The following is a 20,566-nucleotide window of genomic DNA, read 5'->3' on the forward strand; positions in this document are numbered from 1 at the left end:
GTTAATTAACAAGAATATTTTTTAATTAATAAACTCTTGATTAATTCAGAAAAATAAGAATATTTTTTAGTATAATTTTAGATGTTGTAGTAGAAATAATTTTTTAAACTAAATTTATTAATAGTGTGACCCCAAATTACACTAATATATAAAAAAGCATTCAACCTATAAAATTATGAAATAATTCTTATGTTATTTGATTTCATATATCATATGATAAAACAATTATTATGTACAACAAAACATATACATTAGGTTCATAGGCCTTGACATAATATATGTACAATTAATATATGTCTTAAATCCTAATTTTAAAATTGGTAAAAAATAAATTGGGTTAAAAAATGAAAAATGCTTTCATTGAGAGTTGAACTCAAGACCTCCCGCTTACTAAACGGGTGCTCTAACCAACTGAGCTATGAAAGCTTGTTGATATTACTCACTTTCCTTATTTATATAAATTTTGCTATTAATGGTGTCACTGATTAATGGAGGTATTGTGGAATTTCTATAAACCTCGCCGGATTCGAAGTTTGAGGTCTCGTTTCTCGACATTTGCCACTCCCGATTTGTTCCGAAAACTGAAACAGGTAATATACAATTTCTATTGCTTGATTTTGCTATTCCATTATTAATTTTCGTTTTGGGTTTTCTGATTGTGCTAAAATATTATCTCTCTTTATTTGATTTCGTATGTTGTGCTTTGTAATTTGGTATTGATGTTTGTGTTTGTTTATATAAGTTGGTAGACATGCCTCAATCACTTTTCATGTATGTATTTAATTTATGCTGAAATTTCGAATTATTTCTTTCTTTTCTTTGTTGGATCTGGGTTTGTGGCTGAGATGTTTATGATTAATTATTGTGAGATGAAAAGTCCCCTGCTTTAGGTATCAAAATGAATAATTGTGTCATCTGTCTGTTAAATCTGCTTTTGATTTTGGTTTTAGCATTTAGTTTAATTTCTTTCAAGTGTAGCAACACTTTTTCGTTATTAAAAGGTTGGTTGGATAATTAAGAACAGTATGTGGAGGCACACATGGATGGCTGTAAAATCATGATGATGCTACAAAACAAGTATTTTGTAGTTAGTTGTTTATTGAATTGTCTTCAAGTTCCACTTTGGTGTTGTGTCATTATCTTCACCAACTTTTTAAACAAACCTTAACCTAGTCTAAATTTGTGTTAAGATATAAATGTAGACTGCTATCATACAAGAGCCATTGTTTTCTATTTGCTTTTTTTTGTTGTTTTGAGAAAACTCTACAAGACAATTTAATTCAATGCTGAAAGTTTGAAGCCTGATCTCCTGTTGATTCATTTTTTATATTGTGCTCTGTTGGTTCTTATATTGTTAAAAGCTTCTCTTTTTTGGTTCTCATGTTGGAGATGATTACAAATTAGCTCATAGTGGACATAAAATGTTATGCAGAATCAGAAAAGGAATGAAAATAAGAGTAGGAAAGAAGATAGGCAAATGGAAGTCACTGCTGAATTTAGCTTAGCGATTTAGAAAATCCTGTTTCAAGTAGAGAACTTATGCCCAGATTGGTTTGTGAAGTTTTTACTTTTTATTATTTACTCTACAAGGTCTGTGGAATTTACTGGCTATAGTCAATATTCTGTTGTGGGCAGGCGTAGACATGTAATTTGTTCCCACAAGATTTGAAATTCGAGTTTTTCCTCCACCTACATTGCACAGCCACAACAATTGATATAGCTCTTTAAATATTGTAGGGTTAGGCAGTGTAACTTAGTTTTAGAAATCAATATCTTTTCTCATGCTGCAACTCTAGTCAGGTTGCACATAGGTCCTGCCGTCTTTGTATTGTAGCCTCTTCGGGGACTTGCATTTTTGAATTTTATGTGATAATGGTCATGTTTACAAATGTGAGACATTCTTACTACAAAATAAGGCCGAAGTTTCCTTTTGCTCTTTACTTTCATTTGTATACTTACATGATTATGAAAGAAGTTTTGTGAGCCCCTATTTATGGTGAAATTGGCAGAAGATGATTCACTTTTTTTATTCTTTGTAAATCTTTTTCTATTAATTTCTTTGTATGTGTCCAATGTGGCTGGCAGCCTGGTACTCAGTACCTTATTCTCATTGTACATAGCAATTTGATTGTGATTGTGTTGGTCTATTGCCTCCTGTTGTTGTGAGGTTGTGAGGGAGAAAAAGTGTCTTATATGTTTATGAAGATAATAATGTCAAATTTAGTGTTGAGTTTTAGGTGGTTTTACTCTGTAAGTCATGTTTATTGGTTGAATTATATTGGTCTGTATGTACTTAATGAAGAAAGTAAAATCAAAGCCGTCTGTTGTTTCTTCTGCAGATTCATTGAAATGGCTGGACACAAGGTTGCTCATGCCGTCCTGAAAGGACCGAGTGTTGTCAAGGAGTTATGCATTGGATCGGTTCTTGCTTTGGCTGCAGGTAGCCTCTGGAAAATGCATCACTGGAATGAGCAGAGAAAAGTGAGGACTTTTTATGACTTGCTCGAGAAGGGTGAGATCGGTGTTGTGGTGCAGGAAGAGTAAATGTTAGCTGTTTCTCTCTTATGATTTTCTTATCTGACTGTTTGTAATCATTTTACCCTTTCTTGCATTTGGCTCTTGAACCTTGCTATGAGCTTAGATGTTGGATTTTTTGGAGAATAAATTTTCCATGTTCAATTGTGGATAAATTGATGTATTATTACATCTTATACAAATTGGTGAATTTACTTTGCTTTGCTTCCTTGTGGTTTCTTGGGAGGATTGCTTGAACTGCAAATTTATGTGCTCTTTAGTTTTCTGCAGGAGAAAACAATCATTAGAACATAGATTAATGATAAAGTTTAGTTGTTTGTTTTGGCTTTCCTGAACTTTTTTTTTTTAAAAAAAAATAAATAAATTTCTAAGGCATAAGATCAATCCAGAGAATTAAGTTAAATTCTAGTTTTGGCATAAGCATTTATCCATGAATTGCACCTAGAGAATATTAAAAGAAATTCTCTTCAATTGTGTATCGGTTCATTTTTTCATCCATTTCTTAAAGTGAAAAAAGGGTGTTTTTCAAATCCTTGTTTATTTGGCCCTTGAAAAAATGCTGTAATTCCCTTAAGAAACTTTCATTATTCTAAACCAAGCTTTATCAATGGTATGCATGTTATATCCAGTACAAGATCCATTTTACTTATGTGAAGAGAAAATGACCTTTTGAATAGTCAAAATGAGCACTATACAAATGGCTCTCTTTCCCAATGAGCTTTATTAAAAGGAAAAAACTATACACATGTAGCAGGCCCTTTCCCACGGTAGCAAGTCTGAAAAGGTTATCTTGCTACGATCGGTCCTGTAAAAATTTGGGGACGAGCGAGCTTTTGATTTGTAACCCTGCATACCGATAAATTTAGTCATTCGGCTACTGGTCCTTCTAAGCTTCATTCATGAAATTCGGGAGAAGTCTTATCTAAAGTCTCTCGTCGGGGGAGGAAGAGAGTGTCTGTTCGTTGTTGCTTTAAACGTTGAATAACATAAGGCTTGAAGTAAATCCCATTCGAATGGTTAAAAGTCAGATCAGAACTGAAACCATCCCTACTAAATGAGGGACATTAGAAGCAGTGAACATCACAAGAATTCCAAAACGCATTAAACGCTTTATTCAGAAAATGTTGAACAAGCATTCGAATCTTTTTAGCAGGCCAAACTCCATTTTGTCTTAGGATAAGCTTTCAGCTTGTGTTTTGGGAGAGAAATCATATCCCGTTCCTCAACTTCCTGTAAAAGACCAAACTGTTCTCAATTAAAAATCCATAGCTGTGTTGGATGTTTTGAACAAAGAAAATAAAAAGGTCGTGAGTTCTATAACAGGCACTTGTGAAAAGTGAAAACCGAGAACTAATGAAGGATACCTTGTATCTTGTGCTGCTGCTGCAGTTCAATTCAGTCTGCCAAAGATGCCTTTTCTGAAAAATAAGACAGCACAACAGTGATTCTAATAGCTCTCCTTGTATTTTTTTCCAAACTTCTTAGTGAGTTTTCTAGTGACCATTATGTAATATTATCATAAAGTTTTGGTTTTGAATTTGTAGTATATCAATAAGTTTATTACAGATGAAAATGAACACATAAAGTAGAACAAAAGGATATTGTCTTTTGAATCTTTTATTCTTTTCTAACTTTTAATATGAATTCTATTAACATGCATGTTTATGCCTTAAAAGAACATTGTTCTAATCTAAACTTATCATATAATACACATTAGAAAGAAAGGAAAAAAAGAAGAGTAAGACTCTACTACATTGCTTCCTCGGTCAAATAACAAGGTCGAAAGGCTTACCATTTATTTATCTTCATCATTCTTATATAGAAGATTTGGTCTTGTTTCAATCTGTGCCTTTTGTTGAACCAAATTCAAAGATGGGTTTTTTATTTTTTTTTACTTGACAAGAAAGATGAGTTTGATGATTTCTCGGCTCGTGCAAATAAAAAAAATGAGAATTTTAATGGTGGGACTTGATGCAGCAGGAAAAACATCCATCTTATTCTTATACAAGCTTACAACTTGGAAAGGTTGTCACTTTTCTTTTTCCTTGAAAAAGAGACAAAGGCCAAACTTGACCTCCTCCCAAATTTATAAATAATGCAAATATTACATAAAGTGCAAGAAAGGTTGTTACTGAATGTTACTAAAGTGCAAATATCACATAAATAATATTTTATGCTAAAGAACTCTCAAGCTTAACTATAGCTGCTATCAAGCCTTTTCACACTATATTTACCTATGTTTTTTTTATTGTTTCTGTTTTCTAACAAAGCTAATGTGTTTAACTAGATACAAAGGGTTAGATTCCTGCTGTTTTAGAGGCCAAAAAAAACAATAGAAACTTAAGAATACAAATACTTAAAACTTTCAAACTCATAAAACCTGTTATTTATCAAAATCCTCTGAATTCACTTTGGAAATCGACTCAAACAAAGAAATTTTCATAACATATATCAGTATATGGATATAAAACAACAGTAACCAACTCAGAGAGAGAGAGGATTAAATATATATATATATATATATTGTAGCTATGATTAATTATTTAACTGTATCTAGTGGTTCTTTTTTGGGGAGGAAGCTATATCATGGACTTCATTGAATATCATGGAACATACAATGAAAAGTATACCACAATAGTCACAATAGCTCAAACTAAGTGCCAAGAATGATCTTTCAATAATCATGAATTCTTTATAGAAGTTAACTGATCTAATGGTGTGGTAGGGACGTACCTCAAAGAATCTTTACGAAGAAACGTCTAGGTACGAATTTGTTTGGCCAACCACTAGTTTCGGGTTCCATAGAAATTAAACTGATTTTCCCCCTCTTCAGAAGCAAAATCGTTTCCCTGGTCCTCTCAAATCGATTCTCCCCCTCTCCTGAAGCAAAATCATTTTCCTTGGATGTCTCATTTTCTTTCTTTCTCTCTTTTACAGAATAAATAAATAAATAAATGTATTTCAAAAACTAATTTAATATTGAACAGAAACACATAAAAGAACACTTGAAGCAACCAATATCACTGTATGCCCGGTTTCTTTACTAATCCGTACATCCACCAACCAATAAGATGTAACTAAAACAGCCCCACCGGTGGGAACTTTTTACACAGCCCCGCCAAAGAAATTCCCCAAGAACAATTGAACTTAATAGAAGTTATCAGTCACCATCCATCATAACATAGTCCAATTGACCTGGGAATGAAGGATCCGAATTTTGTATTCCAATGTCACATAATTTGACCTTTCGGCCACATGCACTCAATAGCAGCATTCAGATGAGTAGCGTACATGCTGGAACATGTAATTAGGCACATTTTATTAATGCAGTTTCAGCAGTAGTGCTTACTACTACTTTGTGTCTTGGTACAATTATATTAGCGCAAAACTACTTGAGTTTGAAACAAAATTCCTCTTCATGGTACCACTGACTAACAACTCGTTCCCACCAAGAGAGTTCTTCATAATAAATAAATTTGTACCTTGTAGGCCCTAGAATGGTAGCATGTCTTAGGACCTCACACCCAAGTCACTATTGTACATCCGAGCCAATCGCACTTTGGACTGAAGCTTTTTTGCTTCATTTGTAAGCCCCGTACTACGTAGGCCATCGAGAACAGCCCGTTGAGCGGACTTGAGTATTCTCATGCCACTTCTTACACAAGATAGCAAGAGCTTAGATGCACTCTGATATCTTCTTGCCCTGCAAAGATTGCACACTAAGATGGTATAGGTAAACGAATCCTTGATCTCCATTGTCTCAAACACCCTCAATGCACGATCAATCTGACCGGATTTACACATTCCATCAAGCAAGCAGTTGAAAGCAACCAAATTTATAGTAAATCCCATCATGTCCATATAATGTAAGTGTCTTAAGGCACCATCAATATTACCAGCCTTGCACAATCCATTAATTATAATTGTGTGTGTATACTGATCGCATTCAAAACCACCTTTCTCTACCTCATCCAATAGCTTATAGGCTGCTTCCATTTCACCTTCTTTACAATACCAGTTAATCAATGTGTTGTATGACACTAGATCAAGTTCAATGCCATGTGCTAACATCTCTTCCATGTAAAAGTTTGCCTCATCCATCCTGCCAGTTTTAACTAAAGCCCCAATAACTGTACAATATGAAAAGCCATCAAAGGTGTAACCTTTGCTCCTCATTATCGACATGATCTCAAGCCCTTCTTCATACTTCCTCGACCTAAAACAACTTTTCATAACTGTAGTGTAGGTGATGGCATTTGGCTCTAAACAAGATTCTCCAAGCTCCTGGAGCATTTTCCTCGCTGCCCTCAATCTGCCACGCTTGCAAAGTCCATTGATAATAATATTATACGTCACTATCTCAGGGATAAATCCCTGACGCTGTAAACTCCTAAATAACATAATGGCATTGTTGATATAACCATTTTTACAAAGACCATGAAGCATGATATTGAATGTAGTTGAGCAGGGAGAAAAATCACTGAGTATGATATCCCGAAAAATATTATTGGCTTCATCAGGTTTCCCTAAACAAAAGAAACAATGCATCAGTGTATTGTAACTCCATAAATCCGGAGTAATGTTCGCTTCAATCATTTCATCAAACAGATCTAGAACTTGTGATAATAAGCGCCGCCTGGTGGCCCCAGCAATCAAAGAATTGTAAGTAACAACATCTGCCTTTATCCCAGCTTCTTTCATTCTTTCAAGAATAGAATAAGCTACATCCAGTCCAACAAACCGACAATATGCATCAACCAATGTATTGTAAGTGATCACACTGGGAAGTATGCCTAATCTTATACCATCAACAATAACTGCTTCAGCTTTTGCCAAGTTTCGGGCTTTACAACATGAGGCTACACAAATATTCATTAACCTAGTTGATAACCTTCCAACCATTATAAGCATAAGCTACAATGGCTTCCAAGAAGCATGAACCTGCATCACATCAAATTCCATTCTCTTTATATAATATACTCATAGACTTAATATATATGCTACCTCCATTTACAACAAATTCACAAATACAATAACACCTAATTGTTCAAAGCTGTTGTTTGTAATATTTATGACCATGTATAATGGGAAAGAAAAATGTAGGGAAATAACAAGTGGAAAATCAAGAAAAATAAATTTTAGTGTTTGGTATCAAAGAAAAATTGCATAGAGAAATACTTAATTCAACAAAATTTTCAGTACCAAACATCAGAAATTAATTTTTTTCATTTTTTTTTCCTCGCCAAAATATCACATTCAAACATAGCCTTAATATTGATTTCTAAAGATTTGATTCTACACTTCTATTATCACAACATTATCACATAAAATTACAGATTCTAAAATACGCAAATCTTTTTAAAAATACCCAGAAAAAAGTTTAAAAATTGAATGAGACAGAGAATAAGAGACTTACAGTAGCAAAACGAAGGCTGTACAGAGCGAGACAATGGAGCTTGGAGGCGTCACCGAGAGATTCCTTGCTACTCCTTAGGTCTAAGCTTTGTTGCCCCGCCTGTCGCCGTCGTCGGCGTTGGGTCTTGTGTGGGAGCTGTCGGAGGCTGGGGTTGGAGCTGAGAGAGACTGTAGGGAGGGTCTAGAGACAGAGAGAGAAGTCCTTATGAAGGTTTTTGGAAGAAAAAAAAAAGTTAATAAATCCCAAAACAATCAATGTTGTGGGGGTGTACGCAGAGCTGGTGGTTCGGTTTTTTACTATTTTTTGAAATCAATCCGCACGTGCAGTTTTTTGAATTTTCCAAACCACACCCGCATTGCGAAACTAAAAAACCGCAAATACCGTATCGCAAAAAAAATAGTATTGTGCGGTTTCTGCAGTTTAGACTATCACCAAATAATTAAATTATCACAAATACAACAAAACTTGACGAGCAACAGTTGTCAAAAATACTATAAGGCTTAAAAATAAATATGAAAAAAAATTTCAAGTTTCAACAATACATAATTAGTGGGCTAAGGCTTTGAGCTGGCCTTCACATATAGACCTAAATAAATATAAAAATTAGTATTTTTATAATATGTGCAGTTTGAATCGTATATTAACAATTTAAAAACGCAAACCGCACCGCACTGCGCAATTTAAAAAAAATTCAAACCGCGATCGCACCGCAAAGAATTTTAAACCGCATTTTTTTAGTGGTGCGGACAGTTTTAGCATTTAATGAACAACCCTAATTAATGGCGCCACATATACTAAGTTTTCAATTTTCTCATAACTTTGTTATGTACTAAATTAGTGTCCCGAACTTTTCAATATGTTAAAAAAAACCAAATTATTAAGATTGTTGGGTTTGAAAATTTTTGGTAAATTTTGTTCAACTTTAATAAAGGACGCTTAACGTGACAATTATGTACTAAATTGTGTCCCCTAAATTTGAGAAATCAAATTGTGTTTTCGAACTTTCATCGGCAATAGACGTTCGTTAGTAAAAGTGAACGAAAGTCTTTCAATCCAATAATCTCAAAATTTAAAGAGAACTTTTAACGATCTGAAAAATTCAAAAGTATAGTTTAGTAATGTCAGAAGTTTGGCATAGACGTAATGTCAAAAGTTTGGCATAGACGAAACACTTTTATCCATGACCATAAGTTGCTCTCGGGTCCTATGGTTAGCTAATGGTCTTTGAGTTTTCGTTCGAGGTACTAAGATGCTCAGATTCCTTTGTCTTTGGATGTGGTTCCAAGTTCTCCACGTGCGAGTTGTTCTTCTCATGGAGAATCAAACACTGATTTGGTGTTGGAAGATCTCAATTTATTTGGAGATGTGTCGATATTCAAGAACAAGACTGGAAAATTGGTCTTAGGGCGGCGGTGATGAACCAGGATAGGGAGTTCGTTCGCTTGGCTACTTCTCCAATGGCAATTTTTATAATATGCACAGTTTGAATCGCATATAATCAAAATAATTAATAAATTACATTTAGAACAATTAATAATATTCTATATATATATATATAGAATATAAATAATATATTTTTTTAAAAAAATAAAATATATAATGTAACGTGTTTTTAATACCATTTTTTTTTTCATTTAGTGTGGAGGGCATGCACAAACTGTCTCCCCACTATGGTGCAACTTCGAATCAAACACGCAGTCCCTCATTCTCTCTACCTTGTGTGTTCTGTTGAAGAAGAATCGATCTCCCATGCTTTAGTGACCTGTCAAATTGCTAAGGATTGCTGGGACAGTGTCGGTATTCACTCGGTTCTGCAGCAACATCACAGTTTTTTCGACTGGTGCATCAGCAACTTTCAGATGTTAGACAAGGAGAACCGTGAACTGCTTGGGCAATCTGGAACGCAAGAAACGATCGAGTGTGGCAAAATAAATCCAAGACTGTGGATTTTATTGTTTCGTCAGCAAAAGGTTACCTTTCACAATGGAAAAATGCTCATTCCTCTGGTTTAGAGCTGCTGTCCACTGGTTTGATCAATGGGGACGGAGCCGAGCATTGGGTGCCTCCAACGGAGAATACTATTAAGGTAAACGTTGACGCAGCGATTTTTGAAACAACCCGACAGTTTGGAATTGGTTGGGCTGCCAGGGACACTAGGGGAGTTCTTATCAGTGGCCATACAAGATTGTTCAATGTTCAAGCTACACCAGAATTGGCTGAAGCTGTCGGAATTCGGGAGGTTTTGAGCTGGATAAAAACCAGTCGACTGCAGCAAGTGGTAATCGAAACGGACTGCTTGTCTGTTGTTCAACCCTTAAGAAGTTCAATTGTTATGATTTCCACTTTTGGTCAAGTGGTAAATGATTGTAAGGCTTTACTTATTGAACTTAAAAATGTTTCTATTTATTTTATTCGTCGATCAGTAAATACGGTAGCTCATGAGTTCGCTCGAGCCTTTGTATCGTTTCCTGATTGTAAATTAATTTCAGTTTGGATTCTATTCCAACTGTTTTGTTACCTGTTTTGGTGACTGATATGGTTATCTAATAAAAGATGAATTTCCATTCAAAAAAAAATACCATTTTTTAAATCTTTTAAACTTTTTCTATTTTATACAAGTTGTTGAGTACTCTAATTATATATTAAGCCACTAAAGTCCCCAAACACACCCAAAAAAAATGATAATAATAATAATAATAATAAAAGAGCCACTAAAACGTTGTTGGGACATTTTATGTTTTTAAATTTGATTGAATAAAAGAGCCACTGTTTCTTTTTTTGTACAATAAAGTCAATAGAGATTACAAACTATGAAACCAACAAAAGTATCATATCACACCACATGTGATGTGTTTGCTAAGAAACCAAAGTACCAAAATCCTGGCAGAAACAAAATCAACAATTGGTTTCTTGGCTAATAATTCTCTCGAAACTCGAAACTCGAAACTTCATTCTCTGCCGGGAACAACAAAACCAATTTTGTATGTGTATAAATCTCTCATCTGGGCCTGCTGGGGAGGAGGGGTTACAAGAATTAGTTGGTATCCAAATGCTGGAAAGAGCTCTCAAGACCGATCACAAGATTATTTCCTTGATTATTAAAAGGGCCAACATGACGAAACACATGATGACGAGAACCGAAGCACACATTACCATCCCTCCTTGTTTTTGTGTTCTCTCAGCCTGTAAATCCCAATAGTTTCACAAAATAATATTGCAGGAAAATTAGAAAGACTCAGAGAGGTTCGACATAAATTTAAGCTGAAGTAAAATCGTATATGGCGGGTGGGGATGACAAAAAAAGACCTTTTGTAGTTGCTTGAGGCCCTCCTCGACTGTTGTTGCAACATTCTGAATATTGTAGTCTATCCTATCAACAATGGTACCCTGTTTGTGGAAAGAAATTCGATTAGTGACAAAGGATTTTCGGTTTGAATGTAGCATGCTATGTTTTCTCAAGGTTGATAGTAGCGTATCTAACCTGGTCTATCACAAGTACCGAAAGATCCTTCATAATCTGAGCAAGCTCATTTACAGATCCCACCACCTGCACCGAAGTAAACATGAGAAATTAAATAAAAACAAAGCATTACTGATGAGAGAACACGTATTGCAGAAATGATCGCTTGCCTGTTGGATCTCTCGCTCTCTTTCTACTGAGAATGCCTCGCTCTTTTTAAGCTTTGCAAGTTGATGCTCATTGAACATCTGTTGAAAATAATTGTTATACTAATTTTAGCTTTCAACTCAAAGTCTCAAATCGAAGGAATTTGGTCTTATATTTGAAAAGGTTAATGAGATCTAAAAACAATATAAAGAAATTTTCAGCATACCATGTCATCCAAATCGTCATCTTCTACTCTAGATCTACTTCCATTTAGATTCATCTCTATATCAACTCCATCACCCTGCATCAAACCAATTGCAAGAATATTTTTTGAGCTTTATAAGTAATATACAATTCATGTCTTAACAAAACGGGATATATTCACTAGATACTAGATGCAGGAACATGCACATTGAAAAACAATTACATACTGAAAACATACATAAACTTGCATAAGATTTAATGATCTCGGTCAATGCAAGTTAAACCATAGCTCCTACCTACATAAGAAAATAAATTGATGAATATAAGTATTCTCCACTAACCTCTTTTTGCAGCCTGAGGCGCTTCAAATAAGCGGACTGTTTCTTCCTAAGCTCCACCGATAGGTTCTGCAGGTCGGTAGCAAGAGAGCGCTGCAGCAAAAACATGCAAACATAACCAGAGTTCATATTCATCAGAATATTCTCTTAATTTTGGATAATATTTAGACTTTATTGTGTTTCCATAGACAGTTTACCAAAGTGCAACATCCTAAATTCTCTCCACTGTTGAGACAGGAAATGATAATGAAACTATGTTTGCAAATATGCAAAAGAATGAAGAATGATGCAACCACCCCTGGAATGGAGCCAAATTTTTTCAGCAAGCTCCAGACATTATGTGTAACTTTTAATTTAATAATAGTTTTTTCTTGATGATATAAATATGGCTACAAGTCCTTATAGACTACTAGCATGTTAAAGATTCAATAAATATCTATTACCTAAAGCGCCCACAATTTTATTACTTGTAAAATTAGACATGTTGACCCTAAATAACTCAATTGATTGTTTCTTATAAATAAATAACTCAACTGAAATAACTATGACAGGAAAACAAAAACTATGAACCATACAAACTACTGGTGACATCTACTTCAGGGTCCGAAACAATTTACAATAAAGCAGGTATACGTGAAAAATTAAAACCCCACAAACTATGAAATTGAGCCAAAGAAAAATTAATATTGTTCTGCCAAAACTAAGTTTAATTAAATATAATTGCTTGAATGCTTGAAACAAAGTTATACCTGCACATTTTTTCTAACATTTGAATCTTCAGATGGCCCAGCCGCAGAAAGTCTTTGTAGTCTCTTCTCTGATTTCCTTATCAAACCAGTTATCTCTTGTGTAAGCGCTTCAATCAAACGTTGATCTTCTTTACCATCCCCAAAAGAAGGCATTAAGGCCTTTGCATGGGCTTTTGTCAGTTCGACCATTTTCACACGTGCGCGCTGCACATTTACTGATATATCTTCAGATACATCTACCCAAGCTGGAGGTAGACCAACAGTAAGCGCACCCCTACTGCATTAATAAAAACACTAGTCCCCATCAAAGGAATTTCCTAACTTGAAGTAATCTATAATAGCAATTGTACATTTCAACATTCCAGTTCATTCTTATAGAGAAGAGTATTGATATGTCCTGATAATAAGATATCATCATCCAAGTTCAGGCACCATCCTCCAGATGAACATCTGGCACCTGAATAGACTGATGCAGAAAGGGTTTGTAGAAGTTACAATCAACTTGAAATCAAAAGGATTGTCCCAAATACAGGCTATTTGGATGTTATTCAATAGATAACATCTTTCATATAGGAATCAAAATGACATATCACCACTAAAGAACAAAGTTCCAAATGAGATGTCCCAGCGGCTGCCATTGAACATGTGGACAAAAAAATTGAATCGTCTGAATGATCATTGAGACCCTTTCAAGGACCGGAATTTCTTGCACCATTCCTAAGTTCCCAACATCTAATTATCACATGTTCTACAATCTTGAAAGGAAAACAAGTGCAAACAACAGACTTTACCAAAATATGAAGCACTATTATACCCCAAAAAAAAAAACCAGAAATCTCGGTGAGCTTATAAAAAAAAAGTTTTGAAGAGTCTCTACTTGGTGAGATTGGGAAGAGAAACATAATGTAATCTTCCTTCTCATTGCCTTTATTCTCATGGAATACTTATTTCTAACAAATAACTCCATACATTTTGATTCTTCAGGAAATCCAAACATACTTGGATGTGGAGTTATTTTTTAATGTTCAATGGCTTTGAATTGGCATTATGCATACTCATAAACAACTAAACTAAATTGCATTATGAAGCATAACTCAGCTTAAAAACTTTTTGCACCATTTAATTCCACAAAGTCAGGTTTTTTTCCCTCTAATTTTCTCAAATGTCCTCATCGTTAGCCAAACAAAATGAATTACTAGCATTACATTTCATATCTTCAATATAAATTTTTGAAACAAATCTTCCACGAAATTTGACAGAAACTAAAAAATTGAAAGAAGACGACACCTTGAATTACCCGGATCTTCAGTACTGAGAGGTGCATAAGACCGATTCGGATTCAAAAGCGACGTATTGGCCAACTCAATCACCGGTCCGCCACCGCCAGAGCTCGTAGAAGCCGATAAGCTTGTTGGTGCTCTAACGCTCTTCAAAGCATCCCTATACTTCCTGAAAAGCAAAGTCCGGTTCCTCGACGCCATGGATTTACTTGGATTTGCAGATTCAAGGTCCAAAAACAATAACAAAAAGCTATGGATCGGACAAATAAGATAATCTTGATTCAAGTTTCTCCATGATCGATCAAGGTAAGGAGAGAAAGTGAGTGAAGAACACTTCACGTAAACAGTCGCCGGAGATCGGAGAATTTCACGTTCTCGGCGAAGTTGGAAATGTTTGAGATAGAAAAATTGGGAGAATTTTCTGAAATTTATTTGGAGGATTAAATTGAAAAGTTAGTTGGGTCTCTCTCTTGCAAATGATGTAAACATTAATGAAATTGGGGTCAATTTGTAAATTTGATCTTTATGTGGGTCTCATTTAAATACCATTGATGAGAAATATACAAAAAAAAAAACAAAAAACAAAGGATAAATTCATAAATAGCTATAAATATGTATGACTTTGTTTCTAATTTTTGTATTACAATAGGCTAAATTCAAAGAAAATAAAAACTTTTAAGTTTAGTTTTCGATTGGGGATAAATATTTATGTTTAATTCTTTACAATAATAATATTTAAGTTATATTTTTTAAATTTCTGTAAGTATCTAGCCTATAAGTGTCAAGTCATTATTCGTGTATCATTTTCTTATTGATATATTTAAATCAATTTTTAAATAAATAATAGAAATTCAATGGCCTAGACTAATCAAAGACTGTCACGTGCCCATTTAACACTTAATATTTAAGTACCTACAGAAATTTCAGAATTGTAACTTAGGTACTATTAGTATTACGGTCAAAAAATTAAACTTAAGTATCTATTTGTAATCAATAATTAAATTAAGTATTTATGATGTAAATTATTTAAAAAAATATTTTTTAATAGTAAAATATTATTTTAAAAAAACTATTTATATGACATATATTAAAGGTTATTTATATTTTTTACTTGAGAACTCGCTGAATTGTTCACTGTTTTAAAGTAGTCTTTTTATCAAGTTTTTATCACACATGTGATAAACAAAATGATGACATAATTGTATATACTGTTAACACGTCAACACCAATTAATTTGAAAATAAAATATTTTAAAATTTTTTAATTTAGTTTTATTTAATTATTTTTCATATGTTAATCTGAAAATCTAATACATCTAACATTCAATCGAACTAATTAGTATTTTCATTTAGTTTTGACGAGTAATTAAAATTTTATATTGTTATACGTAAAATATATATATGTATGTATAAAAATTAACATTAAAATTGTACTAGTTTTTTCTTGGATTGGATTCATCCAATTCAATCCAATACATACTTGACCTAAAATATTTGATAGATCCGATTCGATCCGAAAAATACTAAGTCTAAAATATTGGATAAAACTAAACTAATAAATAAATACAAAATACATTCAATAGATATAACCGATTCAATCCAACATTTAATAGATGTTGGATCGATTGAATAACTAAAATTAATTAGATCGGATCAGGTGATAAAATCTAACATTTAATATATAATTAGATCAGATTTAAATAAGCCTAAAAATATTAGATGTGGTCCAATAAACAAACACTGATTTTGTTAAGAGCAAAAGTAAAATGTATTTCAAGCCATTTCGAGTTCTCTTTTCACTCCTTCTGAATTTAGTTTTATTGTTTCTTATTGCAAAATTTTGCTTAAACATTTATCTTTTGTTCTTATATGTTTTGTTAAATGATACGTAAACAAAGTTGCTCATGTTATCAATTTCGTACTTCTTCACAAGTAATATTCAAGAAAATTCTTTGTCTCCTGAGTTAGTTATCATTTCTTTCTGCCATTTCGATGGCTAATTTTTCAATTTAATAAAAGTTGAAGTTTTAATTAAAAAAAAAATCTACTTCAAATGAAAAAAAAAAAATGGAAGTAAAATAAACATTGCAAACACTTAGAAATAATTGGGTAAATACCATTTTGGACCCTGTGTTTTGCAAAAGTTACAGATTGGACCCTGTGTTTTGTTAAATGACAAAATAGACCCTATATTTTCTAAAATGGTAAAAATAGGACCCTGAGCTTAATTTTAGATAACTTTTTTTTTAATACAACCAACTTGAAGATAATTTCTAATACGAACAGATACAAAAAATATAAACAGTTTTGTCATAGCACTTTTAGATCGAATTATAATTAAACTTTAAAAATCAATTCAGGGTCTTATTTGTACTATTTTAGAAAATACAGGGTCCATTTTGTCATTTAACAAAACATAGGGTCCAATTGGTAACTTTTCCAAAACACAAGGTCTAAAATGGTATTTACCCGAAATAATTTAGGGTATTTGGTAATAAAATGTAATAATAAACTAAAAAATAAAGGGAGGTGGTGGACCATTCATTCTCATTTCATTTTATATAATAAATAAATAATTTTATTTATTTTTATTAAAAAAAACAATTTATTTATTTTTATTAATTAATTAAAGGGTCGGTTCGGTTGTGTTGGGTTGGGTTTGTCTTGACTGTTCATTTTGTGGGTCCCAATCCCAATAACACAACACACTCGTATTTTTATTTTCCCCAAAAACTAAAATTAATTATTATTTCTATTTTTAATTTTTATTTTATTTTATATATATATATAACTGAGACACAATTTATTTAATTTAATTTAATTTTTTATATATAGAAGTGAGAGAGAAATTGTTTAATTTTTCTCTTTCACATTTTTATTTTTTTTTTTTGGTGTAAATTTCTCAATTATCGTCATCGTCTTCCTCATCATCTCGAGCTAGCTAACCCCTCTTCTTCTTCCTCCTCAAGCTCAAACCCTAGCCCTAGCCCTACCCCAATCTAATCAACTCCACTCCCCTACTGCTACTGCTGCTCTTACTCCTCCATCTTTCTCTCTTTACAGCTGTATTTTTCATCATCATCTTCGCGGTCTTCGTCGTCGTCTTCTTCTTCTTCATCCCCAATTGTTTGGTAGGGTTTCTGAATCTGAGGTCACAAGCTAGTGAATCGCCTCCCTTGACGATCTATCTCTTTCTCTCTTTCTCTTTCTTGATATCTTCGCCGCCTACCAGGTGCCAGATCTCTCCGAAAGGCGACGAGTTCAGGTGCTGGTCGTGTTTTCTTTCTTAGTGTTTATTTTTGCAATTCCTTACAGATATGTTATTGTTTGATTTTTAAGAATGTTTTTTCTTTTAACACAGAATCTAGTTTTTATTTGTTGGTTCTTCTTAAGTAGTGATTTTTCTAGTTTATGATACCAATTATTAGAAAGTAGTAAATTCCCTAGCTAAAATATATTTTCTTGGATTAGTTTTTGTTTGTTTTTGATATTGGAAATAGGCTCTGGACTATACATTGTTTGTATTTGGGATTTTGGAGTGAGTTAAAAGGCTGCCTTATCTTTATGTGAGAGTATTGTTGTTGATGTATTTTGATGATCAAGCATCTTGAGTATTTATTTATGTGTGTATCTTTATCTGGCTGCACTCCAACAGTTGATGGGGTAGGAATTTACTTGCATTATGTTGTTAAACTTCTCTGATAGTGTTTCAAATTAGCATGATATCAATTGCAAAACAAAAATAACTTTCTTTTCTCCATAGAGTAGCGTTAAGACTTAAGGCTTTTTGTTGTTACTTATGTGGGATTGTCTTAAGTCAATATCCTTTTATATTTCAATGTTGCTGCTGTGTTGTTTATAAGATTTTTTTTTTGTTTTTTGTTTAAAGGAAGAACAGAGGGCCCGCCAAAGGAAGAAAATGTCACCATTGGTCCTTGGCTGGTAAAGTTTTGTAAATCTGAGATCAGAGGTTAGTGATTCGTGATTCGTGCTTTCGAAAGAGAAAAAGAAGAACAAGACCCCAAATCCGTGTTTGCATTTCAAGAATTAATCATGGACAGTGATTCATGGAGTGCCCGCCTTTCTTCTGCATCTAAGCAATATCAATCGGCACTTCAATCACGATCTGGTTAGTGCAATTAACCCCTTTTTTCTCTGTCAACAATTGCTTTGTGTTTGGAAGCGCTGAGAAAAAAAAAGATCCATGTCATGGGTTGATGTAATGGAACTTGTTCACTAGGTTAATGCTAGTTGTTTTGGATTAAAGGATCTCTTTCCTTTTCCGAAGTTGGTTTTGCTTTGTAATAATCGCAATTAATAAGTGGATGTCAAGATTCCATTTGATATCTCAAAAATTTGTTTTGATTTCATGTCCAATTTGGGATTGCTTTTTTTTTTTCCCCCATAATGAGTCTTAAATTCTTAAATTTCTTATTTACTGAGTTTCTTTGTTAATGTTTATGAGTTTATCTGTGTTGGGCTTCTTGGGTGTTAACAGATTTTTTAGAATTTCCACCAATTGAGATTAATTCGCTGGTTACAGATATGTTCATGGGGTTTGAAGAAATTGATGGGGATGATGACATAAGGGAGGAGTTTCCATGCCCCTTCTGCTCAGATTATTTTGATATTGTTGGATTATGTTGCCATATTGATGAAGAGCATCCAGTTGAGGCAAAGAATGGGGTATGGCTCTTTTTCACGTCTCTAGTTGTCTATTTTATTGTGCTGCAAGAAAATGTTTCATTTTGGTCATTATTATGAGATTTCTGGTTACTTTATATATTTTTTGATTGGTTAATAAATGGTGCTTTACAATAGCCCTAAGTCAACTTTGAGAACAAGTTTATCCTATCTTCTTTGATGGAGCTCCCGAAATCTTAACAACATGCTCATGGAAACTTTCTGTTAGTGTTACATGATTTAATGCTGGTTTGTCTGCAGGTATGTCCGGTTTGTGCTATGAGGGTTGGGGTAGACATGGTAGCGCACATAACGCTACAACATGGAAACATTTTTAAGATATCCTTTTCTTATAACTTTTTGTTTGTTACTCACAAGTTTGTTTTTCTTAATTTTTAACATAATGATATTAAAATTGCCTTTAAAATCTATCTTCAGTTTCTTGAATCTTGATAGTACCATATGGAGTAACAAATATGTGTAACTAGACTTTAGCTCTGGAAATTTGTGATATAAGATTTTTCCCCAGCATTCTGAAAAGTAGTGATACTATTCTTTATTACTCTTTTCTTTCCCTCTTCTTCACTCTATCTTTACCATTCACTTTCTTTTAGTTATAGATTCTTTTAACTTGCCTACCTAGTGATGCTTTTACATCCTGTTAGTTATAGCTTAATAAGCATCTGTTTCTTTGCCCCCTTAAAGTGTATTTCTTCTCTACCATTTAAAACTTGCTTCCTAGTCGGCTAACCAAACAAACAGTTAATTTTGTCCAATGGCCTTTTTATCTTTGTGTACGATTGTGTTATAGTACTTTGAATTCCTTAACCAGTACTTACATGCAGCACAAGAGGAAGACGAGAAAAGGGGGATCTCATTCAACAACGCTATCTTTGTTGAGGAAAGAGCTTCGGGAAGGAAATTTACAATCTCTTTTTGGGGGCTCATCTTGTTTAGTGTCATCATCCAATGCTGCACCTGATCCATTGTTATCGTCATTTATCTTGCCCATGGCTGATGATTTCGGCAGTGTTCAACCTCCCTTTTTAGCTGAAACAAGCTCAGCGAAGAAAAGTTCTACTGAGAATGTATCAGAAAGGTATGTTAATTAAGTCATTGTCTTTAAGTTTATTTATTATCATTGAAAATTCAAGTTGTTGATGATGGGTCTCAGTAAGTCAGTTCCTTTCTTTCATATTGCATTGCAGAAAATCAAGCCAGTATAAGAAAAAACACTGCCCTTCTCTAATTATTATTGTGATCTTTTAACTCCTGTTTTAATTGTTGTAACTGGGTCTAATTCATTTGTTTTTTTTTTTTCGGGTGACAGAAAGGTGCAGCCGGCGGCTCCTCCTCTCTCGGTTAAGGATAAGGAAGAGAAGGCAAAAAGATGTCAGTTTGTTCAAGGGATGTTGTTGTCCACCATTCTTGACGATGGCTTATGAATTTCAGCACTGGAATGAAAACCCTCACAGCCAACTTACACTGCAAACCTATGATATGCTTGTAGTGTGTATGTCACGTTATATATATTACATATATATATTATTATTATATATTTTAAAGGGGAAAAAGAAAAGAAAAAAAAAACAAGAGAGTGGAATAAGTTGTAGGGATGAGTGTAATTTATGTGCCTTCTGAACTTTAGTTTAACAAACTCCAGGTATTATGTATTATTTCCAGCTTATTGTTAAGTAAAAGAAGAAAAATAATTTCCTTCCAGAGATAGCAATTTCATCATTTTTTTTTTATATA

General features: G+C 33.5%; 5 protein-coding genes and 1 non-coding gene across 10 annotated transcripts; 3 read left to right on the forward strand and 3 right to left on the reverse strand.

Annotated features, from left to right (window-relative positions):
• Nucleotides 1–352: 352 nt before the first annotated feature.
• On the reverse strand, nt 353–426 carry TRNAT-AGU (transfer RNA threonine (anticodon AGU)). Its single transcript has one exon. It is a non-coding gene; the product is annotated as a tRNA-Thr (tRNA).
• A 10-nt stretch (nt 427–436) lies between these two features.
• LOC115721096 (cytochrome c oxidase subunit 5C-2) lies at nt 437–2,743 on the forward strand. The gene is made up of 2 exons (XM_030650343.2): nt 437–590; nt 2,340–2,743. Exon 2 carries the CDS (start codon nt 2,350–2,352, stop codon nt 2,542–2,544), a length of 195 nt encoding a protein of 64 aa, XP_030506203.1. The 5' UTR covers nt 437–590; nt 2,340–2,349; the 3' UTR covers nt 2,545–2,743.
• A 349-nt stretch (nt 2,744–3,092) lies between these two features.
• Nucleotides 3,093–8,177, reverse strand: LOC115720738 (putative pentatricopeptide repeat-containing protein At4g17915). Of its 3 annotated transcripts, none has more exons than XM_030649910.2 (5): nt 7,952–8,177; nt 6,018–7,476; nt 5,269–5,415; nt 3,900–3,953; nt 3,093–3,765 (listed from the first exon to the last, which is right to left on the reverse strand). In XM_030649910.2, the coding sequence occupies exon 2, from the start codon at nt 7,444–7,446 to the stop codon at nt 6,046–6,048; it is 1,401 nt and encodes a 466-aa protein (XP_030505770.2). In that variant the 5' UTR covers nt 7,447–7,476; nt 7,952–8,177; the 3' UTR covers nt 3,093–3,765; nt 3,900–3,953; nt 5,269–5,415; nt 6,018–6,045. The 3 variants fall into 3 exon arrangements, with proteins under 3 accessions (XP_030505770.2, XP_060964874.1, XP_030505769.2); XM_061108891.1 differs by having other exon boundaries at nt 3,093–3,780; XM_030649909.2 differs by having other exon boundaries at nt 5,269–7,476.
• Nucleotides 8,178–9,621: 1,444 nt separating this feature from the next.
• On the forward strand, nt 9,622–10,481 carry LOC133034574 (uncharacterized). Its single transcript, XM_061109681.1, has 2 exons — nt 9,622–9,829; nt 9,916–10,481. The coding sequence occupies exons 1-2, from the start codon at nt 9,622–9,624 to the stop codon at nt 10,479–10,481; spliced, it is 774 nt and encodes a 257-aa protein (XP_060965664.1).
• Nucleotides 10,482–10,670: 189 nt separating this feature from the next.
• Nucleotides 10,671–14,653, reverse strand: LOC115719647 (syntaxin-43). 2 transcript variants are annotated; one of them, XM_030648764.2, is made up of 8 exons: nt 14,137–14,653; nt 12,850–13,126; nt 12,104–12,193; nt 11,785–11,859; nt 11,582–11,659; nt 11,433–11,498; nt 11,258–11,338; nt 10,671–11,134 (listed from the first exon to the last, which is right to left on the reverse strand). In XM_030648764.2, exons 1-8 carry the CDS (start codon nt 14,328–14,330, stop codon nt 11,027–11,029), a joined length of 969 nt encoding a protein of 322 aa, XP_030504624.1. In that variant the 5' UTR covers nt 14,331–14,653; the 3' UTR covers nt 10,671–11,026. The 2 variants fall into 2 exon arrangements, with proteins under 2 accessions (XP_030504624.1, XP_030504625.1); XM_030648765.2 differs by having other exon boundaries at nt 12,850–13,123; nt 14,137–14,590.
• A 2,328-nt stretch (nt 14,654–16,981) lies between these two features.
• On the forward strand, nt 16,982–20,533 carry LOC115719022 (protein DEHYDRATION-INDUCED 19 homolog 3). 2 transcript variants are annotated; one of them, XM_030647894.2, is made up of 6 exons: nt 16,984–17,393; nt 18,018–18,257; nt 18,672–18,814; nt 19,073–19,150; nt 19,651–19,910; nt 20,142–20,533. In XM_030647894.2, exons 2-6 carry the CDS (start codon nt 18,182–18,184, stop codon nt 20,254–20,256), a joined length of 672 nt encoding a protein of 223 aa, XP_030503754.2. In that variant the 5' UTR covers nt 16,984–17,393; nt 18,018–18,181; the 3' UTR covers nt 20,257–20,533. The 2 variants fall into 2 exon arrangements, with proteins under 2 accessions (XP_060964875.1, XP_030503754.2); XM_061108892.1 differs by lacking the exon at nt 19,073–19,150 and having other exon boundaries at nt 16,982–17,393; nt 19,657–19,910.
• The last annotated feature ends 33 nt before the right edge of the window (nt 20,534–20,566 follow it).

The sequence above is a fragment of the Cannabis sativa genome, chromosome 2 (genome assembly GCF_029168945.1).
Source record: "Cannabis sativa cultivar Pink pepper isolate KNU-18-1 chromosome 2, ASM2916894v1, whole genome shotgun sequence".
Taxonomy (NCBI): Eukaryota; Viridiplantae; Streptophyta; class Magnoliopsida; order Rosales; family Cannabaceae; genus Cannabis; species Cannabis sativa.

Coding starts and splice junctions, on each gene's coding strand:
- LOC115721096 (XM_030650343.2), top strand. CDS start 2,350: ATGGCTGGACACAAGGTTGCTCATGCCGTCCTGAAAGGACCGAGTGTT.
- LOC115720738 (XM_030649910.2), bottom strand. CDS start 7,446: ATGCTTATAATGGTTGGAAGGTTATCAACTAGGTTAATGAATATTTGT.
- LOC133034574 (XM_061109681.1), top strand. CDS start 9,622: ATGGTGCAACTTCGAATCAAACACGCAGTCCCTCATTCTCTCTACCTT. Junction 9,830..9,915: donor GATGTTAGACAAGGAGAACC/GTGAACTGCTTG, acceptor TTGTTTCGTCAG/CAAAAGGTTACCTTTCACAA.
- LOC115719647 (XM_030648764.2), bottom strand. CDS start 14,330: ATGGCGTCGAGGAACCGGACTTTGCTTTTCAGGAAGTATAGGGATGCT. Junction 11,660..11,784: donor ATGACGATTTGGATGACATG/GTATGCTGAAAA, acceptor TATTTTCAACAG/ATGTTCAATGAGCATCAACT. Junction 11,339..11,432: donor CGGTACTTGTGATAGACCAG/GTTAGATACGCT, acceptor TTCCACAAACAG/GGTACCATTGTTGATAGGAT.
- LOC115719022 (XM_030647894.2), top strand. CDS start 18,182: ATGGACAGTGATTCATGGAGTGCCCGCCTTTCTTCTGCATCTAAGCAA. Junction 18,258..18,671: donor GGCACTTCAATCACGATCTG/GTTAGTGCAATT, acceptor CGCTGGTTACAG/ATATGTTCATGGGGTTTGAA. Junction 19,911..20,141: donor ACTGAGAATGTATCAGAAAG/GTATGTTAATTA, acceptor TTCGGGTGACAG/AAAGGTGCAGCCGGCGGCTC.